Genomic DNA, 19,637 nt, shown 5'->3' with positions numbered 1-19,637 from the left:
TATGCTACTCTAACCATGGGCACGATTGATCAAATGCTCATGAGCACTTTTCTCTTCAGGGAGCAGCAGATGTGTATGTCAGTTGCACACAATCAAGCTGGACAGGAGTAACTGAGAGTTCACAAGAACCTGTCAGAAGAATAATTTGGGGCTCCAACTTGAGCCAGTATTGCACAAGAATAAATAAAAATGAGATCTAGACAACTGTGAGGAAAGAAGAAATATTTATTCCTAAAGGCAAGGTGTTTGCCTTTAGGGATAGTTGCAGATAAATGGGGTACAGCAACATAGTTATATAGGGGAGTTTGTCCTGGGTGTGAAAGTGTCTATGTGCTGATTTTAGGGTGACACTTGAAAGACGTGTGTGTGTGTGTATGTGTGTGTGTGTGTGATCTATGTTTATTCTTGTGAACATGCTGGGAGACCAAATTTAATTAACTCTATCTCTGTTTATAGACCTCATCCTTTGATATGTGGATTAAGTCTGGGTAACTTATTTGGGAATTTGAGGACATTTGAATAAAAAGTTTTATTTGATTAACTTAGTTTCAGCTTGATTGTCAACTATTTAGTGGAGATGCTGATTTGTAGTCCATTATAGATTCTGTTAATGTTTAAAGGGAAGATAGAAAGACTATAAAGCAGAGGTCCCCAACCTATGGGCCATGGTCGCGGCCTACTGGATACTGGGCTGCATGAATGGCTGGCTGGTGCGCACGTGTGCGCCCGTGCAGATAGCCCTACTTGTGCAAACGTGGGCGTTTGTGGCCCCACGAGTGAGCACTTGCATCACCAAGAGCATTGCAGGCGCCTGCGGCCCCATGCACACAAGCGCTCACGGTCCCACTCACATGAGCAATGGGTGTTCATTTGCATGCATGTTCGTGCATGCATTCACACATCCCCACAAAACCATTTCTTTTTTCTCTCCTCCCCCCCCCCCCCCGGCTCCAGGCCACCAACCACAAAAGGTTGGAGAACTCTGCTATAAAGAATAAAATATATTTTGATATAAAACTTCCCACAAACCTGATAAGCAATGTTTATTGAAGAAAGTCAGGAAGAATTCAAGAACTAGCCAATTTTGTAGCAATAATGTTCAAATCCTCTTTGTGGAAAACAGTAAAATGTTGTTTTTGCAGCAACCAAGTCTGACACACTTTAAGAACTTTTACCCAGGAAGCTGACATGGCCAAGAATACTAAGAAAGAGCAGAGGGAAACATTTGTAATCTAAAGAAGCTTCTTGGATGAAAAGCGAAATGTCTTCAAAGAAAAACAAGGAAGTCCAGTTACCTCATGAAAAAGCATCTTTGGGAAAACTATGACCTGGATGACTGAGAATCACCATAGAGATATTGCTCCACTGACTTAGTAGCTGCATCAATCCTTCCATGTCCCTGCCCAATTGTACTAGCTTGTTCTATGAGTTCCTTCAATACATTGCTGTTCTTTCACAGCATGAGAAACAAAACCTGTATTTATTTAATAAAGTACAAAGCAATTTAAATGTTTTTGTAAAGATGTTAAATTGCATTTAAAAATGCATTTAGCACTTCCTGCTTAAGAAAATGATAACTGCATTAAATACTGTAAGCCTGTGTGCCTTATTTATATTCTCTTCTATCGTATGGACCACAATGAAAGAGGCAACAGTTTTAACTAGGAAGCTATACATATATTTAAAATACTGCTCTACAATTATAAATGGGGAAAGGCCCACCACTATCAAAGCAGCAGATGTTCCTCTAATTGAAGTCAAGAAATTCCAGTCAATATTTTAAAACTTCAGGCAGTCTAATCTTTGTTTAGAAATCATGGCATTAAAACGATAAAACAAATATCAATGTACTTTGATCCTATATTTTTTCATGCGTACACTGAATATTAATTCATTGCTGTTATTTTCACAATCTGTGAAATCTGGTTGTTTAATTCCCTCTATGCTGGTTCCCATGCACTTGTGTAATAACTAAGATTGAAATGTGAAACATGCCTACAAAGAAGTAAGCCTCATCCAACACAGGAGGTCTTGCTTTCTCAAGGCATGGAAGCCTAAAGGGGAAATATTTTCCAGTTTTTGCCTGCTCTTCACATTTCTGCAATTCAAAAGTATAATTCAAATTAAATCCATTCATTTATCAATAAAGGAGAACATTTGTAACTCAGGGCTGAAATGAGGGGTCTTTGATGCTCTCTGAGCTTGCTTGTTTTCTTGCAGACGTTTCATTACCCAAAGTAGGTAACACTGATAATGTTACCTAGTTTGGGTAGTGAAACATCTGCAAGAAAACAAGCACGCTCAGAGAACACCAAGGACACCCCTCCCCCTTCACTTATTATTAGCATGAATAAGATTCTAAATAATTGTACCTCAGCTGCCTACAATCTTCTTTTGCTTTATACAGATTTGGACACTTACTAATACCCTTGGTACAGACTCTGCAGATCTCACCCATCAATTACACACAAGTGGACTTTCCCTATGCATCCACTTGACTAGGGACTTTTTTTTTTTTTTTGCTATTTACAAAGCACTTATTTTGAAATGTAAAAGTCATCCCTTCATCCAGTCCTTCTTTGCCTTTCCTTGTGTGAGCACTGTTTATACTTTTTTTTTCTTCACTCCCAACTCTTTTAAGCACTGTGACTGAATGCTATGTTTCATTTTGTTTTTAACCATTTAATCATGTCCAATTCTTGGTGACTTTATAGGCAAGTGCTCTCCATACTACCCTGTCAAACATAGCTTCTCTCAATTGTTGTATGATCAACTTTGCATCAGAATTGATGTTATCAAGCCAGCATGTTGCCTCTTCTTCTTTGTCCACTAACCATTCTTAGCATCATTGCCTTCTCCAATGAATTTGCAAGCCTAACATGGCCAAAGTAAATCAAATGTAGTCTTATGATTTTATCTTCCAGTGATGTGTCTGGGTTTTATACAATTTAACACCTCTCTGTTAGTTACTCTAGCTGTCCATGGTATACGCCAGCACTACAGTTCAAAGGCATCAATTCTTCTTCAATGAGCCATTCTCAGTGTCCAACTCTAATAATGCTATATTTATTGCAAATATGGGTGGTTAAGCCTGTTAACTGAGTTGAGCTGAAAGAAAGCAACTGGCCCAAAGTCACCCACCTGGTTTTCTTGCCTAAGTCAGGACTAGAATTCATGGTCTCCTGGTTTCTAGGTCAACACCTTAACCACTATACCAAACTGAGTCTCTACATTGAAAACCATATAAAACAGATTAAATAATATACGAAGTATAAATATGGTAGCTTTGAGCTATATGAGCCAAAGCACAGGTCACACACACTTTAAAATGTATGTGGTAATAACTGGAGTTAATTTTGCAAAAAAAAGGGAGAATTATAGGGAGTTCCTGTACATGTGTTTTTCTATTAAACATGTGGCCTGGTTAAGCCTCATTTTTCTAAAAGCAAATTTAGTGTAATATATAGTTTGAGCTTAATATACAGTATCTGATTGACCTTAAGGAGACAGCCCATTTTAACCTATTTTATTTATGCATTGATAAATCATTTTAATTCATGTATTGCTTATTATTTAGTACGTAGCTGTAGCTGTGGCATTTTGTACCTATTTCCCTGGTTAATCTGCTTGTTAGGTGTATATGATGGCACTAGAGGGAAACCAGACCATCCCATCTTCCTTTGCAATTAGGAATGCCTGCTTGTCAAGATGATAGATAACAGCCTGGTACCAAGTTACTTAGGAATGTTTGTTAGCTCAGGAATGTTATTGTACGATAAAAGCCTTTGAAGGGACCTTATTCTACTTATGATTTCTTTATGCTTATGATTTTATTATGTTTAAATTTGACATTAGTAGTGTTAGTTTTGAAGGAAATAAAAGTTATTCTTTTATAAAATTGTAGAAAAATAATTGTAGAAATGTAATGCCAATATGTGAGACTGTCTATTTAACACAAATGTAACACTGTAACGCAAATGTAGCAATGCACTGCCAAACGTGTGAGAAGGTTTGTTCAATATTTACTGCCTAAAAATCCTCCCGGACACAGGAACTTACACTTTGAGTAGAAATCCTACTATCAAAGAGGGGGATTTTGACCCTAGGTGAAAATTACAAATAAACAAGATAACAGCAGATGGGTGGAAGAGGTCAGGATGACTTTAAATACAACTTCAAAGTACATTATAAAGTTGAAAGAGCTTCTTAGATGTGACATGCATTGTAGAGGTATAAGATGCAGAGCTTGAAACCAGGCCAGTGTGCTCCTGGAAACCAATCCATAGGGAAGGATCCAGGAGGCTGCGTTTGCAAACGCTTCTCTTCTCTTCTATTCTCTCTTCTTTTTATTCTTTTTATGTTATTCTCCAATAAACCTTTGTTTTGTTAACCAGACTTGTCTTCGTATTGTGAGTATCAAAATTTGGGGTTTTTACATCTTACAGTTTGTAGCCATTTTATATAAATTTGCTTATATGCAAGCAACCTTACAAGTGCCTCATATCAGGAAATTACTTACATAAAAGCAAGTGTTTCATGTATATTGAAAAAGCAATGTCTCATGCCAAATATACAGGAGATTGCTCAGGAGATTGCTTACATGGAAAAAGCAAGGTAAGGTCCAGTGGTCCAAGAAATGAGGAGGAGGGGGAGGGAAATGAGTTATGGTTGGAACCTGGATTGATGTATATGAGTCATCATCTTGGAATTTGTTTTTCTGTGCTTCCTTGCCCCTGGTACAGAGACTTGGATCTCTTTGTTCTGAAAGAGTATAAAAGATGGAAGAAATCTCTTCTGGGTGTGCAGCCACGAAGAGGGAGAAGGTTACCCAACTCTATCTTGGCCAAAATAAAGTTGTTTTCTTTGCTGGAACCTCGGCTCAGGAGTTTCTTTTGGCTCTTTGAAATTTCTGAGTAATGCAGAGAAGTCTGTGAGGTTAAGTGAAAAACCTTACAACTCCAAAAAGAAATATGTGCTCACTTTGAAATTTCCTTCTGGGAAACCTTTTATTTTCAAATAAAAGCCTTACTCCTTTCCACCTATGTGGTGGTTTATCAGGCCTGGACACAGGATGAAAATCCTGAGCTTTCAGGATAACAGCCTCAATAAAGAGACAGACAAAGTGGAATAACTCAGAAGTTCATGTGTATGACTTTACTGTGAGCATATATACTGGGTATTTTCAGCATCATAGTCCTTGTATGGGGGCTATGAGGTCATCTTATAACTATAGACCCCAGTTACTGCAATAGGCACTCTTTTGGGGAAAGATTGTCCTCCCCTCAATCTAAAAGAAGGAAAAGCTGTTGGTGTTGCTGCTGCTTCTTCCCATATCTACTCTGTGTAGAGTGTAGCTGAATAGAGCAGTGTATTGCAACCCTAGCAACTTTAAGATGTGTGAACTCAATTCCCAGAATTTAAGTACTCCCATATTGACTGGAGAATTCTGGGAGTTGAAGTCCACAAATCTTACAGTTGCCAAGATTGAAAAATGCTGGAATAGAATCTGATTTCTTTCATATTTGTATTTTTTTTTCTTGGCTGATACTTGTATCTGTAATTTAGAAAAGGAAGAATAACCAAGTGAATCAGTCTCTGAGACTGTGCTGCCAGTGTTGTAAAAGATGTTCTTCTCAATTCTCTATGTCTCTGGAAGTACAGAACCTAACCCTCACTGTATTTCATTTTCTTTGTTCCTACAGGCATTTTTAATGGAAATAAGGAAAAGGCTGTTTTCCCTTTATTTGCCTTTATAAAGAAAAATAATATATATAATATTTCCCTGGAACATTTTATTCTATGTTACATTGCTTTGAAACATTAAAAGGATATTCAAACAAACTTCTCTACATTTGAGTGGAACAATAAAGCAAAAATATGGACTATAAGAAATTACAAGAGAGTAATTGGAAAAGGGGTGTTGGGCTATTAGTCTCTTGCATTTAACATTTAAAATATATCAATTCAACCTATTTCCACCAAAGACACAGTATCTTGGGACTAACTTTAGCACAATCCAACAAAGTAATTATTAGTGGTGGTGGAATTACTTATATAATTAAAAATACCCCCACCTTGTATTTGGTAACATGTTTTGGGCCTAGTTGCCAAATCCATCAAAATGGCTTTCAAGTGTTCCTCATGAGAGATGTCCCGTACTGGGAAACGTTGCACTGGAGCCACGACTTTAGAGAGGTAGAAGAGAGGAACTTGTAAGTAATAAGCAAGGTACAAGAGAGATGATTTTGTCAAGGTAACATTAACAATGATTTGTTTTGATTGCCTCTCACAACTAGATATGAAATCATACAGTGGTTTAAAGTTGAACAATGCCATGCCATTTGTTTTCATCCTATCTTGTTCACTAGAATCTCGGCCATATAACCTCATCAAAGGTGTGCTGGCAATTTCTGATTTGTTTTCCTTCCATTTTTCAGTCAGGACTTTAGTTATAAAAGAGCATTTTGCCTGGATGCTTCTAAAGTTATGGGAGATTTTTTAGAAGGGTTTTTTGTGATACGTATCTGCTAGGTCCTATAGAGATTGTAGGTTCTGGAATGTTACAGCTAATGGCAATACTTAGCTGATTTTGAAAAAACTAATTACAGGTACTCCTCGACTTACAACCACAACTGAGCTAAGCAAAACATTTGTTAAGTGAATTTTGTTCCAGTTGTTAAGTGAATCACTGCAGTTGTTAACGTAGCAACATGGCTGTTAAGTGAATTTGGCTTTCCCATTGACTTTGCTTGTAAAACGGTTGCAAAAGGTAATCAATCACATGACCCTTAGACACTGCAACCATCATAAATATTTGAGTCAGTCGCCAAACATCCGAATCTTAATCACATGACCATGGGGATGCTGGAATGGTAATAAGTATGAAAAACAGTCAGAAGTCACTTTTTTTAGTTCCGTTGTAATTCTGAACAGTCACTAAATGAACTGTTGTAAGTTGAGGACTATCTGTACAGTCAGATGAGGTGGGAAATCACCAGGAAACTCTAGAGCTGTAAGAAGTTTTTTATTTTTTTAAAGGTAATGGCAAACTGCTTGCATAAAATCAAATCACCAACATGGATGTTTGCATTTAGAGCCCAGGAGCCAAGTTTGACTCACTAGCTCAAAAAGGTGATGCTTGTGGAATTTTGCTGGAGTATAATCCCAGCCACAAAATTATATATTGGATTATAGTTTTTTTAAATTTACAAACTGCCTCATATTCTTTGAAGTGTACAAAATAAAACACAGTACAAAACATAATATAGTAATAATAATAAATCTGTAATCAACAGTCAAGGATAATGAGAGGGAGCTTCCTTTCAAATGTGGAAGTTATACAAAGGAGGAGAGACACCACTGCAGTTTGTTGAAATGTGTCAAGGTTCTCTGTCTAAGAAAATATGCCAATATGAGTTTTCAGATTTTACTTATACTAAGTAGTAAACAGCTATCTTTGTTCTAAACCAATTATTCTTGAGCTCCACACACAGTATTCTCTCAAACTATGTTTTGAACTGAAAATGTATGGCAAGATTTTTCTTTAATATAAAACAAGCACCTACAACTATTTATAACCTTGTTCTTCATGGTCTCCAAGATATTTAGACAATTTTTAACCTGGGTTCTTTGAGACTGTTGAAAAACAAACAAGTTGATATTATACAGTTTCATATCAGACACAGTAGTTTAGACTGTAGTTCTACTACAAAGTGAATTCCTATTGAGTTCCAAGATGGAGCAGGACAACTTTGTATCATAAGATGTTTCCTCTTCAGCGTTCCCACACAGCAACTTAAAGTTGTGCAGGAGGCTGGTTTAAGTACTACAAAGTTCTCTTTTGCAAAAGTGGTATTTGTTATGCTTTGCGGAGGAAGGAGAGAAATCAGACTTCTTCAGCCCTGTCTTTTATTTATGTTCTGTATCTAAATCATTTTTTTTATTTAAAAAAAACCTGATTCTGTTGAAAAAAGAAGTCTGTTTTATATTTTGACTGTCTACATACCACTACAGATATTTCTGCGGACAGCTGTTCATTTTCTGATTGGCCTGGCAGTCACTTTATGAAAATGTTCATTGCATTTTATCTAACTGATTAATGCGCCCCAGATAAAAAAGGATGAGGTATCCCAATTTCATTGATATTAAATCAGTTGGTCTGGGAAAATATTTAACCATCTTAAACAATGTGTAATTAATGCTTGGTATCAACATTTGCTCCCTTTAAGAATTTTTCATTTTGCACTAAATCAGTATTATCTACATTTTCAAAGCAATAGTCTTTTTCTATGAAAAGCAACATCAAAAAAAAAAAAAAAAGCAGGAGCATTCTGACATTGCCAGAATGCTAGATAAGGAAGGGGTTGAGCAGAGAAACTTGAAGGTTGAGGAAGAATGAAAAGGGAGGAAATGAGGGTGAGAAGAGCAATAAAAAGCAATTTAGCCAAAGCAACATTTTTTTCTGTTTTTATCTTCTCTATTCTCATAGTTTTACAAATTAGCAAGGGTCAAGACTTGAAAACCAATTAGAAATAAGCTAGGATTATAATCTTGGCCATAATAAACATAGCACACTGGCATTTTAAAGTAAGTTTAAATCATGGCTACAGGTTGGGAAGAATTGCAAAAAAATATACAAAAAGATTTTGTTTGCGAGTCAGTAACTTCTGAAGATAAATCCATGGCTTTTTTTGAATATTTACACTAATGTTTTGAGACTGCATATGTTTTCACCCTCTTTGAATTAGCAAAGCTGATTGACATGGCTGACTAAAAACTCTATTACGGTAGGAGAAGGTTTTTGAAAATCAAAGGTGTAGAACAGCCAAAGCCCTCCAAATATCAGTTCAAGAAAAAGATACTTCTTTTAGAGGTAATAGATTAGGTTCTGCCTTGTGTGTGCAGTACTTTCCTAAGCTTCTGTAAATGTGCATTTTTAAAATCATGATTCATAGGGAAAGTAAGGACTTATTCTTATCAAAATGTTCCCAAAGAATGCAATTTGAGAAAACACTGTTTTCTGTATAAAAATATATCCATCGTATTCTATTTGTATAGTGTGTAGGTATGCAAAAGATTTCTTTTTGCTATATTTCCCTTTTGCTTTGCCAATATGTTATATACATGGACAGACCTATAGAAAGGAAATTTAAAAGATAGTGGCTAAAGTATTATGAGCACTGGTCACATTACATGAGATTTCATAAACCATTTTTACAAACTGAATCAATGTTGGAACAGAAGATCTTTTCTGTCATTCTTCCTATGGTTGACAGCCTTCAATATTTATCTAGAGAGCATTTTTACCTCTGAACTCAGAAAAAAAATCTGTCTTAATTTTTATTTAATCCAGGCAAAACACATAACTGTGGCTTAATATAGGCTAGAAAGTCTACAATTTACTTAGTTCATAATGTGAGAAGGGCCAGGGAAGCTTATTTCATTGAGATGCTTTTATCACTAACTCAGTGTTTCTCAACCTTAACAACTTTAAGATATGTGGACTTCAGCTCCTAGAATTCCACATACAGTACCTTAAAGTTGCCAAAATTGAGAAACACTGCTCTAACACTTCACCAACTGGGTTAGAGAGAAATATGAACCACTATATCTTTTGTGTAGTAGAAATTTAAATAAGTAAAAGACACTTTGTATTAAACCCTCCGTCTGCTTAGTCAAAAATAAGCTTTGGGAAAGTACTTTGAGGATGCTCATCTCTAAAGAGGTGAGCATATGTCCAAATTAAAGATAGCATGTAGAGCATTTGGAGAGGATTCCCCTTCTAGTTAAGCTAATCATTTTGCACTACATGCACCCAAGGAAAAAGTGTTTACCTGGGATGGGTACGGTTAACCTTTTTTCCTTGCTGAGACGGTGCCCATGGAAGGATTCATTCATGGAAATGGGACCCCTCAGAAGAAATGACTCTGTGGAGGTGTGATCTGGGGGGGGTCTTAATAAAGGCAGTAGATAGGTCCCTGAAGTCCTGGAATGGCTCTGATCACAAGGGGAAGGTGAGAATTGTCTTGCAGGAGATCCAAGAAAAAATACATACGGAAACAAAAGAGTTTTTACTTTAATTACTGAGCAATGACCCCCTGGAATTACACATCACCCATCACCCACCCTCCTGAAAAATCACCCAAAATATTGCTAATATCTTCTATAATTGCTGCCATCCCATAATAAAATGCTACGGGGGAGGGAGGATTTTGTATATCTGAGGAAAAAAATAGGTATTCAACTTGAGTGATCAATCAAGCCAAGTCAATACTGTGATGTCCCAGTGTATGCATTCAATACAATCTATTCTTGCTGCCATTTGTCACACTAGGACGGCATCTGCCCCTCTACCTCTTGGAGATAAGTTTTTGGATGTTGCCAGGAATCAACATAGTTCCACAGCAACATAAATTGACTACAAATCAACATCATAAATACATTGTCGTGTATGGCTTGGTGGGTCACCTGCTGTTCTTTCCTTAGAATGTAGACTTCCAAACATATTTACATGATTGTAGTTAAAAGTTACACCGAACAGAACTGTATTTACAGGGACATACTTGAAGTGGTTCTTACAGTGGTACGGCCTTTAGTAGGATAGTCAAATATGAGTTTGTCTTAGACATTCGTTCTTTCTTTGTGCTTTTTTGACACATACACTGAGAAGCACATGGGAATGAAAACCCCTCCACCCACTGAGGGAGATATATTAGCACCAAAGTTTATTAGAATGTTCCATTTTCGGTGGATGTGCTTTTTTTCAACATAGGCTCAGCCCTGCATCTGAGGTATTCAGCTCTATCTCAAACAGAGGCATTCAAGACATACAGAATATGCTGAAATGCTAAGAAAACATGAACTATGACCGTATCAAAAGGGACAAGAAAATACCATGGCGGATGGAATTAAAAGCCCATGTTTACAGTTTGAAAAGCCATTACTTCTCTTCCCCCCATCCCCAACCTCTTCTCATAAAATATATAATGTATTTGCAATTCAGTGGATGACCTTAAATCAAGTCAGGCCATTGCACTGTACTATAAATAGGACTGCATGCATACCTTTTCCTCTGAGTGCCACTGCTGACCAGTATGTTTGGTGGTTGTGGGCCCTGACTATGCAGGAGGAAAGTGTCTATGGTTGACACGGTGGCTGATGCCTCCTCACTTACTTTAGGGCTGCCGATCTTGGTTTTCCCAAGTTTGCCTTTGCTCCGCCGGGACTGCTCATGATCAAACTCTAAGTCTTCCAAGCGTTGAGTCAGGGCGAGTTTTTGCTGGATAGCCATCCGCAGCAAAGAATTTAAGGTGTTTTTCTCATCCTCTGCAGCTGCCAATTGCCTCTGCATCTCATCCAACTGGGTGACATACTCATCACACCTGGAGGGAAAGAAGGAAAGAGGAACAGGTCAAGCTGTCCTGGTCAGACTTTTTTTTCTTTTGCATACATCAGGCATGTCAAACTGCCGACCCATGGGCCGGATGCGTCACGCCGAAACCGCACCCACACCATTGCCAGCAATGGGGGGAAAAGTCCCGATACGTTGTGCGATGTCATGTGACGTTGCGAGTTTGACATGCCTGGCATACATGAACCATGTGGACATCAGCACCAACACTTTTTAAGTGGGGAGAGGGGTCCTGACAGTGAGAAGAATCAACCAATGGAACAGACTGCCTTCAGATATTGTTAGTGCTTCATCACTTCCAAGAAGAGATTGCCAGAAATGATGTAGGGACTCCTGCTTGGGCAGGGCATTGGACTAGATGACCTACAAGATCCCTTCCAACTCTGTTATTCTATTCTGTTCTATTCTAAAAGCCATTCCTCTGGGTTTCAGCAGCATCAAAGGTCCTTTGAGGCACTTCAGATTCAAGATAAAAAGGAGCTTCATAGAGGCTACAGTTGCAAACCTGGCAACTGTCAGCAATTCTTTAAAACAACTAGACCTTTCATCAGGAGTGTTGCCCCAGCTTGTTCACACCTCCACACATTCCAGAGCAGCTTTTGTTCTTTCTGGCACAGCTTTTGCCCTAATCTTACCATGGATATACTCTATCTATTCTTCTTCCAAAGCAACTGAACTAAGGATAACTTAGGGACACAAATCCATAACAGTAAGTGCTGCCTAAAGCAGAGCACTCCAGGAGACCCACTGAAAGAAAATATAGTCCTTGATTACCGATTGCCTCATTTAACAACTGTTTGAAATTATGACAGTGTAAAAAAAAAAGAAGCTTTGCAACCTTCCATTTATGACTGTCACAGCATCCTGCAGCCACATCATTGCATTGGTGTGCTTCACAACTGGCTTGCAGGAAGCAGTTAATAAAGGAGGCAGAAGTAAAATCATAAGTCGTGCTTAAGGATCTTGGTGATTAACTTAATGGTCAAAGGGACATGAGATCATAAGTCTGTTGCTGTCACATGATGCTTCACTTAGTGACCGTGGTGCTTAGCCATGGAATTGCTGATCCCAATTGCAGTCACTAAATAAGGGCTACAGATACTCTTAGTACTTTGTCATGTTGCTACCAACATGGTACTTTATATTATATATAGTGACTAATAAGAGTTTAGCCTTTTCCTCTCCCTCTGTGCCATGTATTAATATGAAAGTATTAACATTTATGAATATGAAATATTCAAGACCATCTCAAAACAGACCTTAAAGGTCAAAGAATTGTTCTGATAGACATTAGCTTCTGCAACATGTCAGAAACTACTACAATAGACAAGACACAACAAGAGGTGCTTCTCAAAACAAGAAACGGGTGTGCAAAATACTTAAAAAGATCTATTCTGAAATGCAATTCTGAAATGAAACCTAGAGGTAGTTTGCACGATTTCTATCTATCTATTTTTATTTCTATTTTTTATTTATTTCTATTATTCTGTTAGTTAAAAGCATTTTTCATGCTTTATTGCAGACATGTCAAACACAAGACCCGGGGGCCAGATGCGGCCCGCAAAGTGGTTTCATGTGGCTCACGAAGCCATCCTGGAAACAGTGAAGGAACAGCCCCGCTGCCTTGGCCCTGGCCCAGGCCGGCCGGGAGCCAATGTACAATTTTGTGGTGGCCATCTATGCTGAAATGCATTCAGTCTTAGCTCCACAAGGCCGTCTGGAAACAGCAAGGAACCAGCCCCTGCCGTGTCGGCCCCACCCCCTGGGTGCATGCTGGGAAGGTGTCACCCTTTGTGAGGAATGAAGAAATGCACCATCGCCTGGAATGGCCAGCAAATGGCCCTCACCTACTTCACATATCCGGCTTGATGGGCTCTGCCCTGGTCCCACCCCTTTCTGCCAGAGACCCTCAGATCTGTCCCACTCCTGCCCAGGCCCCCACAGGCCCCCTTAACACGAATGATGTAGAGCTGGCCATGCCCACCCAGTAGGCCACACCCACTCTATCCACACACCCCCAGTAGGCTGCACCCACCCTGCCCCCCCCAGGGCGACCACAATGCTGATGCGGCCCTCAATGAAATTGAGTTTGACACCCCTGTTTTATTGTATTCATAGACCAGCTAGCTACTGAGCACTCTCCTTTTGTTTGCTTTTGCTGCGACTATATTTCTTACTTTGAAAGTGACTTCTGCTGCTACATTTACATGGGCTGTTTTCAGGGTAGGAAGATGACTATTTCTTTTTTTTAAAAAATTACCTTGATGCTTGATGTAATGATCATTTACAAATTGAAACAGAAATTATCCATGATACCAAAGCAGCATTTTTCCAGAGAATCAAATACTGGGTTATTGTTTCAGTCACTGAATGAAGAATCTGTAATTTTACTGAAATTTTTTTCTGTTTGCTTACCGAAATATATATTGTGTATAAGCCAAATTTTAGAAAATCACATTATGCTACATTTAAGTGGAGTCTGACCCCATTATTTATCAACGGCTCAGATTTAATTCTACAAATGTTTTAATGGCTAATTTAAGCAAGAGGTTATAAAATAAAACCAATGGGAAATAAGGTACTTTTGTACATGCAACATACAGAATCAACAGATTTTGGAAAATTGTATTAAATAGTATAAGTGAAAGATTTCTTCTAGAAGCTTAATCTACCTTTTTTATTACTTCCCTTCACTAAAAGCAAAGTGTAGGGACTTCTTTTATGACCTGCCACATGGTGTTTGTAAAGCTTGTTTAAAGTTAACAATGAACCAAGAAAAGAAATAACAATATTTTTTTTAAAAAAAATTACTTGTTTAATTTGATAAAGTATCAGGTTAAAAAAAAGTTGACATTTTAGAGGATTTTTAAAAAGTCATCTGCTTTGTCTTCCTTCTAAACTACAAAATCCTAAAATTTAAATATTGTTTGTATGCACCTATCTGTGTGTTTACAACTTCCCCTATTCAAAGTGGGAGAATGTTAGATTAGAATAACCATCAGCTTAATTGGTTCCCACAGGCTAAGTATTCTGCATAATAAAGTGTTCTCACACAGGGACAGTCAGATTCCTTTGTACTTTTATCTGTCTTCCTTATCAGGGCTAAAATAATTATTGGTCAATGGTGAAATGTGTAGTATGCTAAACGTAAATCTCTACAACTCTTTATAAGAGTTTGATTGGTGTTCTTCTCTCTTGATAGCTGGAGAACAGAGACTCATTGTAACTTGTTAGCTTTAATAAAATAATTATTGGATCATTTCCAATTGCTAGTGTATTCTTAAGTGGTTTTTTCCCCATCAATATATCTTGAAGTCCAATTTCTTTTCTTATCAGCTTCACCAGTCCAGGTTATGCTCATTTTTATCCTTTTAAATAAATAAGTGTGGCCTTGGTAAGGGCACACTTGGAATACTGCATCCAGTATTGGTCACCACGATGTAAAAAAAGATGCTGAGACTCTAGAAAGAGTACAGAGAAGAGCAACAAAGATGATTAGGGGACTGGAGGCTAAAACATATAAGGAACGGTTGCTGTAATTGGGTATGTCTAGTTTAATGAAGAGAAGAACTAGGAGTGACATGATAGCAATGTTCCAATATCTCAGGGGCTGCCACAAAGAAGAGGGAGTCAAACTATCCTCCAAAGCACCTGAAGGCAGGACAAGAAGCAATGGATGGAAACTAATCAAAGAGAGAAGCAACTTAGAATTAAGAAAACATTTCCTGACAGTTAGAACAATTAATCAGTGGAACAATCTGCCTCCAGAGGTTGTGAATGCTCCAACATTGGAAGTTTTTAAGAAGAGACTGGACAGCCATTTGTCTGAAATGGTGTAGGGCAGAGGTCCCCAACCTTTTGGGCACCAGGAACCATTATGTGGAGAGAGGTTTTTCCACAGACCGGAGGGGGCTTGGTTTCGTGTGCTGCCTGCATCCCACAAATGGGGCTTTGCTTTTTTTGTGTGGCCTGGTTGCTTGCATGCTGCGGCCCGGTACCAGTCCATGGACCGGTGGTTGGGGATCCCTGGTATAGAGTTCATCATCATCATCATCATCATCATCATCATCTTCATCATCATCATCATCATCATCTTAACAATTCTATTATTTTTTTACAAAAAGAACAATAGGAGGGAAAGGAATCATGCTTACTGACTTTACTGTAACTTCACAAATTAATACTATGAACAGATCAGAATCTCATGGACAAATTATTTAGGGATGCAGATATATAGAGCTAATACATAATTAGGAACTGATTGTTCTGGAGAATTTTTCTGCAGATAAAGTTAAAATCAACTCTTGCCTGAACCCCTGGAGAATAGTTGGCTGAGACAATGGCTTGAATATAAAACAGGAATATAAAACAGCTCATAAACATGTCCTAGAAAAACTGCTCCCATGGAATGGTATTGCATACACAGAGAGCACCCCTAATTCCAGTGCCTTTTCCCTCCATCTTGTTGTCCAGGATTCTGATGTCCAAGGATTGTATGTTTTATGGGAGGACCCACCTTTGTTCAGATCTGAATAAAAGTGTGACTCAGAGACTGGTCTTTGCCTCTTTTTCCGCGCCAAGCCAAACCTAAACTCCTGCTTAACAAGCTAAATTCCTGTTTTGACAGTTACTTTTTGTACCTGGTTGCAAACATGGCTCTCAAGGATGAGAAGGTTGCTGCATCTTCTTTCAAAGCTTTTAATTCGTTGCGCAGTTTAGTCATCGTTTCTGTTACCATGGCTTTCTCGTTCTCGTATTTATTTTTCAGGTTGGCCAGGGCCACTTCTGCTGTCTAAAACAAATATACATATCTTATGTCACCAAGCAAAGAATAAAAGCTTGCTGTTGAAATCATTCTGGATTCTTCCAGGTTTATGCATTTATTATAAAACATATGCATTTATTTTCATCTGGTTGATACAAGTACGGGATTAAATTCAAAGGATAACTTGGAATTTTCTTCTTGGCTGAAAAGAAAGGTAAATCTATAATAACTAAGCATAATGTGCCTAAAAGGAACAAAGAAGGCTTCCTCAACTGAATAATATAGAACTGTGTTTTTCAAACTTGACAACCTTAAGATGTATGGACTTCAACTCAGTGGTGGGATTCAAATATGTGAACAACCAGTTCTCTTTGTGGATGCCACTTTCGGAAGTCCGTTCTGGGCCTGGGTAATAAAAAATTAGCTACCGGTTCTGTCGAACTGGTGCGAACTGGCTAAATCCACCACTGCTTCAACTCCCAGAATACCTCAGCATACTGGGTAAGGAATGCTGGGAGTGGAAACTCACACATCTTAAAGTTGTCAAGTTTGAAAAACACTGATTTAGAAGGAGACAAATGTCGAGAAAATCCCTTTCTTTTCTTCTCCATTAAGAGATTAAAAGGTTGGGAGGGAAAATAAAGTTTAGGAATTTCAAATAGAAGAACCTTTTTAGAAACATGAGATTACAGTAGAAGATTTTAAGAAAATATTTTATGTATTGGAATGGAGAATTTGAAGGATATATACCAGTGGTGGCGAACCTTTTAGAGACCGAGTGCCCAAACTGCAACCCAAAACCCACTTATGTATCATCGGGTGGGCATGGCCCATTGGGTGAGCATGGCCATTGGATGGGCGTGGCTGTAGTGGTCACGGCAGACTGGGTGAGCGTGGCCAGGGTAGGCGTGGCCACCTCAATGTTACTCGTGGGGAGGGACGCCTGTGGGGGCCAGGCAGGGTTGGAGGAGATCCAGGGGGTCTCTGGTGGGTGGGATGGTGGGCAGGAGGCTCATCCTGTGGGGTGAGGCGAGGTGAGGCAGGAGGCAGGGCAGGGGTACCATTGCCACAGGGCAAGGCAAGGCGAGGAAGGGGCCAGGGCGGCGGCTGCTGCCTGACACCATCAGCACCCACACACAGTGAGCGCATGGGGGCCAACTGTGTCCATCAACAGCCACAGTCTGCTGGCCCCTCGGTTTCAGCGCGACGTGGCTGTTTGCTGCCTCACGCATCGTACCCAAGTGGGGCAGGTTCCCCCCTCATCTGCCCATTCAGCTACAGCTTTGGTGGCTCTGTAGGCAGAGTTGCGAAGAGAACTTTGCAGCTCTGCTTACAGAGCTACCAAAGCAGCAGGTGGAGCGCCGGAGGCTCAGGGAGGGAGGGCACTGAAGTGGGCAGTCAGGCTATTGGCAAGAGCAATGCGGTTGAGCGGAAAGTGGCCTCAGAACAAGTGGGGCAGTTAAGGAAAGAAATCCTCGCTCCCCCCAGAAATTGCCTTTCTTTCCTTACCTGACTTCCAGCCCCGTGCCATTGCTCCTTCGCAATCTGCCGCCGCGTGCAAGGAAACAAAGAAAGCTTTTTTGGGGGGGGAAAGGTCAATCAATCAATTCCAATTTCTCATGAAAGGTCGCGAAGTTAGAATTGATTGAATGATTGATTCTGTTTCTCCATTCGCTTCTCAGCTTTCAACGCGTGTTTGTGGGACTATTGGTAAAAAAGTTTCATCAGACTTTCTAACTTCTTGAGATCTCACAAGAAGTTAAAGTCTGATGGAACTTTTTTTTTCCTATAGTCCCACAAAGACGGTGAAGGCTGAGAAGCGAACGGAGAAACGGAATGTAGCTGAAAGGTAGGTTAGTAAAATATGCTTGGGGAGGCAGGGGTGGGTGTGGCAACCTTACCCTGCGCGGGTATTGATGCAGGTTGCTCATGGACGGGACTGAAGGCCTAGGACTGGGGTGACAGTGCACGTACCCACAGAGAGGGCTCTGCGTGCTACCTGTGGCACGCATGCCATAGGTTCGCCACCACGGATATATACTATAGTTAAAATGAAGATGATTTTAAGTTAGCCTTCTTTCCCAACACATCAGAAGGGCACCTGGCTGGAAGTCTGATTTATGGAAACCTCTATTTATATTGTAAAAATTACACCAACATTGAATACATGATATGTGCTAATGTGCTGGGTTGAGGTATGTCCATGTAGTGGTAGCATGTATTTAGGGCTTGATAGGATTAGGACAATATTGGGTTTGTATTGGGTAATACAGGAAAAAGTCAGTTATATGCTTTCTGAAATGTTTTATCCCTTTTCAGTTCCACTCTTTTGTACCTTAAACACAGAAGTACATGACCTCTGGGGTCATAACGGCAATTGAGCCAATTTCTTGTTCTTGTTTTGACCACAGTTTTTCACATTCATTCATGTTCTTACCACAACTTTCCACACTACCGTTCCAGCACATATCATTGCAAAATGCACATACCGTTGGAAAACCAGTTCCTCAATTCCCATACTTTCTGGTTCCTTACTCTAAGGATATGAGGAAATATGTAGACGCAAATATACAAAAGCATAATGTTATATAGAAGGCCATAGTTCAAACTTTGGTTAAATCACTCTTAACAGGTACTTAATTAACAACTATTTCTGGTAGTTAGCAATCTCCTTTTTTTATCAAGGAGATACTAAACCAGATATAAACCAGATATAAAAATGAATTTTTTTTCCAGTTAATCATAGAGCAGTAGATTTGGCTGGAACATTGGTTTTTTTTCACTAAGAGATAATATATGCTATCTTTTCAATTTTAACATCCATATTTTATTTTCATATTTGAAATTAATATAATGTTCCTGAGAAATGTCTCAACAAACATCCAGGATATATTTCAAAAATCAAGTATCCATGACATATTAACAAATCAAAAAGTGTCACAATATCTCAAAATATCTAAACTATAGACCTCTAATTTCTGAAATTTAAATATGAACAATTCCATAATCAGGAACTTCATTAAATATATTGTAGGATGAAATGTCATATTCATATGCCATCCCTGCTACCCTCTCTATTCATGAAACTCACAGCCTCACCTGAAGCCAGAACATACAAGATTGCAAGGAAGAAGAAATAATGGTGCGAGAATCCCTTAAACTTATTTCAGCCAATAATTAACAGCCAGATAGGTTCAGCCAGGCTGAAACTGATAAAACTATATCGCTCACAAAGTATAGCAAACAGATGGGAAGCCCCTCCCCCTAGAGCAGCGGTTCTCAACCTGTGGGTCGCGACCCCATTTGGGGTCGCACGACCATTTCACGGGGGTCGCCAAACCACTCCGTCCGCCATTTTTTTTTTGCCCTTTTCCTTAGCTGTGCTACTCCCTGTGCTTGGCGGCAGCCTGCATGCACGAACTTTACCAAATGTGCCCTGCAGGAGGCGTGTGAAGAGCGCAG

At 39.1% G+C, this 19,637-nt stretch overlaps 1 protein-coding gene across 4 annotated transcripts in view; it reads right to left on the bottom strand.

Annotated features, from left to right (window-relative positions):
• The window catches only part of BICD1 (BICD cargo adaptor 1), a 108,765-nt gene that overhangs the window by 21,619 nt on the left and 67,509 nt on the right, over window positions 1-19,637 (bottom strand). For 2 of the 4 annotated variants that reach the window (XM_029284075.1, XM_015815669.1), the window contains exons 6-8: window positions 16,051-16,202; window positions 11,064-11,381; window positions 9,834-10,024 (exon numbers count right to left, since the gene is read on the bottom strand). In XM_029284075.1, coding sequence (XP_029139908.1) covers window positions 9,834-10,024; window positions 11,064-11,381; window positions 16,051-16,202 — 661 coding nt within the window. Of the gene's footprint in view, window positions 1-6,074; window positions 6,186-9,833; window positions 10,025-11,063; window positions 11,382-16,050; window positions 16,203-19,637 lie in introns of all 4 variants that reach the window. The other 2 variants (XM_029284074.1, XM_029284076.1) reach the window with 2 other exon arrangements.

This window comes from Protobothrops mucrosquamatus, unplaced genomic scaffold, assembly GCF_001527695.2.
Source record: "Protobothrops mucrosquamatus isolate PMUCROS unplaced genomic scaffold, P.Mucros_1.0 scaffold363, whole genome shotgun sequence".
NCBI classification, from domain to species: Eukaryota; Metazoa; Chordata; class Lepidosauria; order Squamata; family Viperidae; genus Protobothrops; species Protobothrops mucrosquamatus.
The sequence above is the reverse complement of the archived record's forward strand: the minus strand, read 5'-3'. Positions and strand labels throughout refer to the sequence as shown.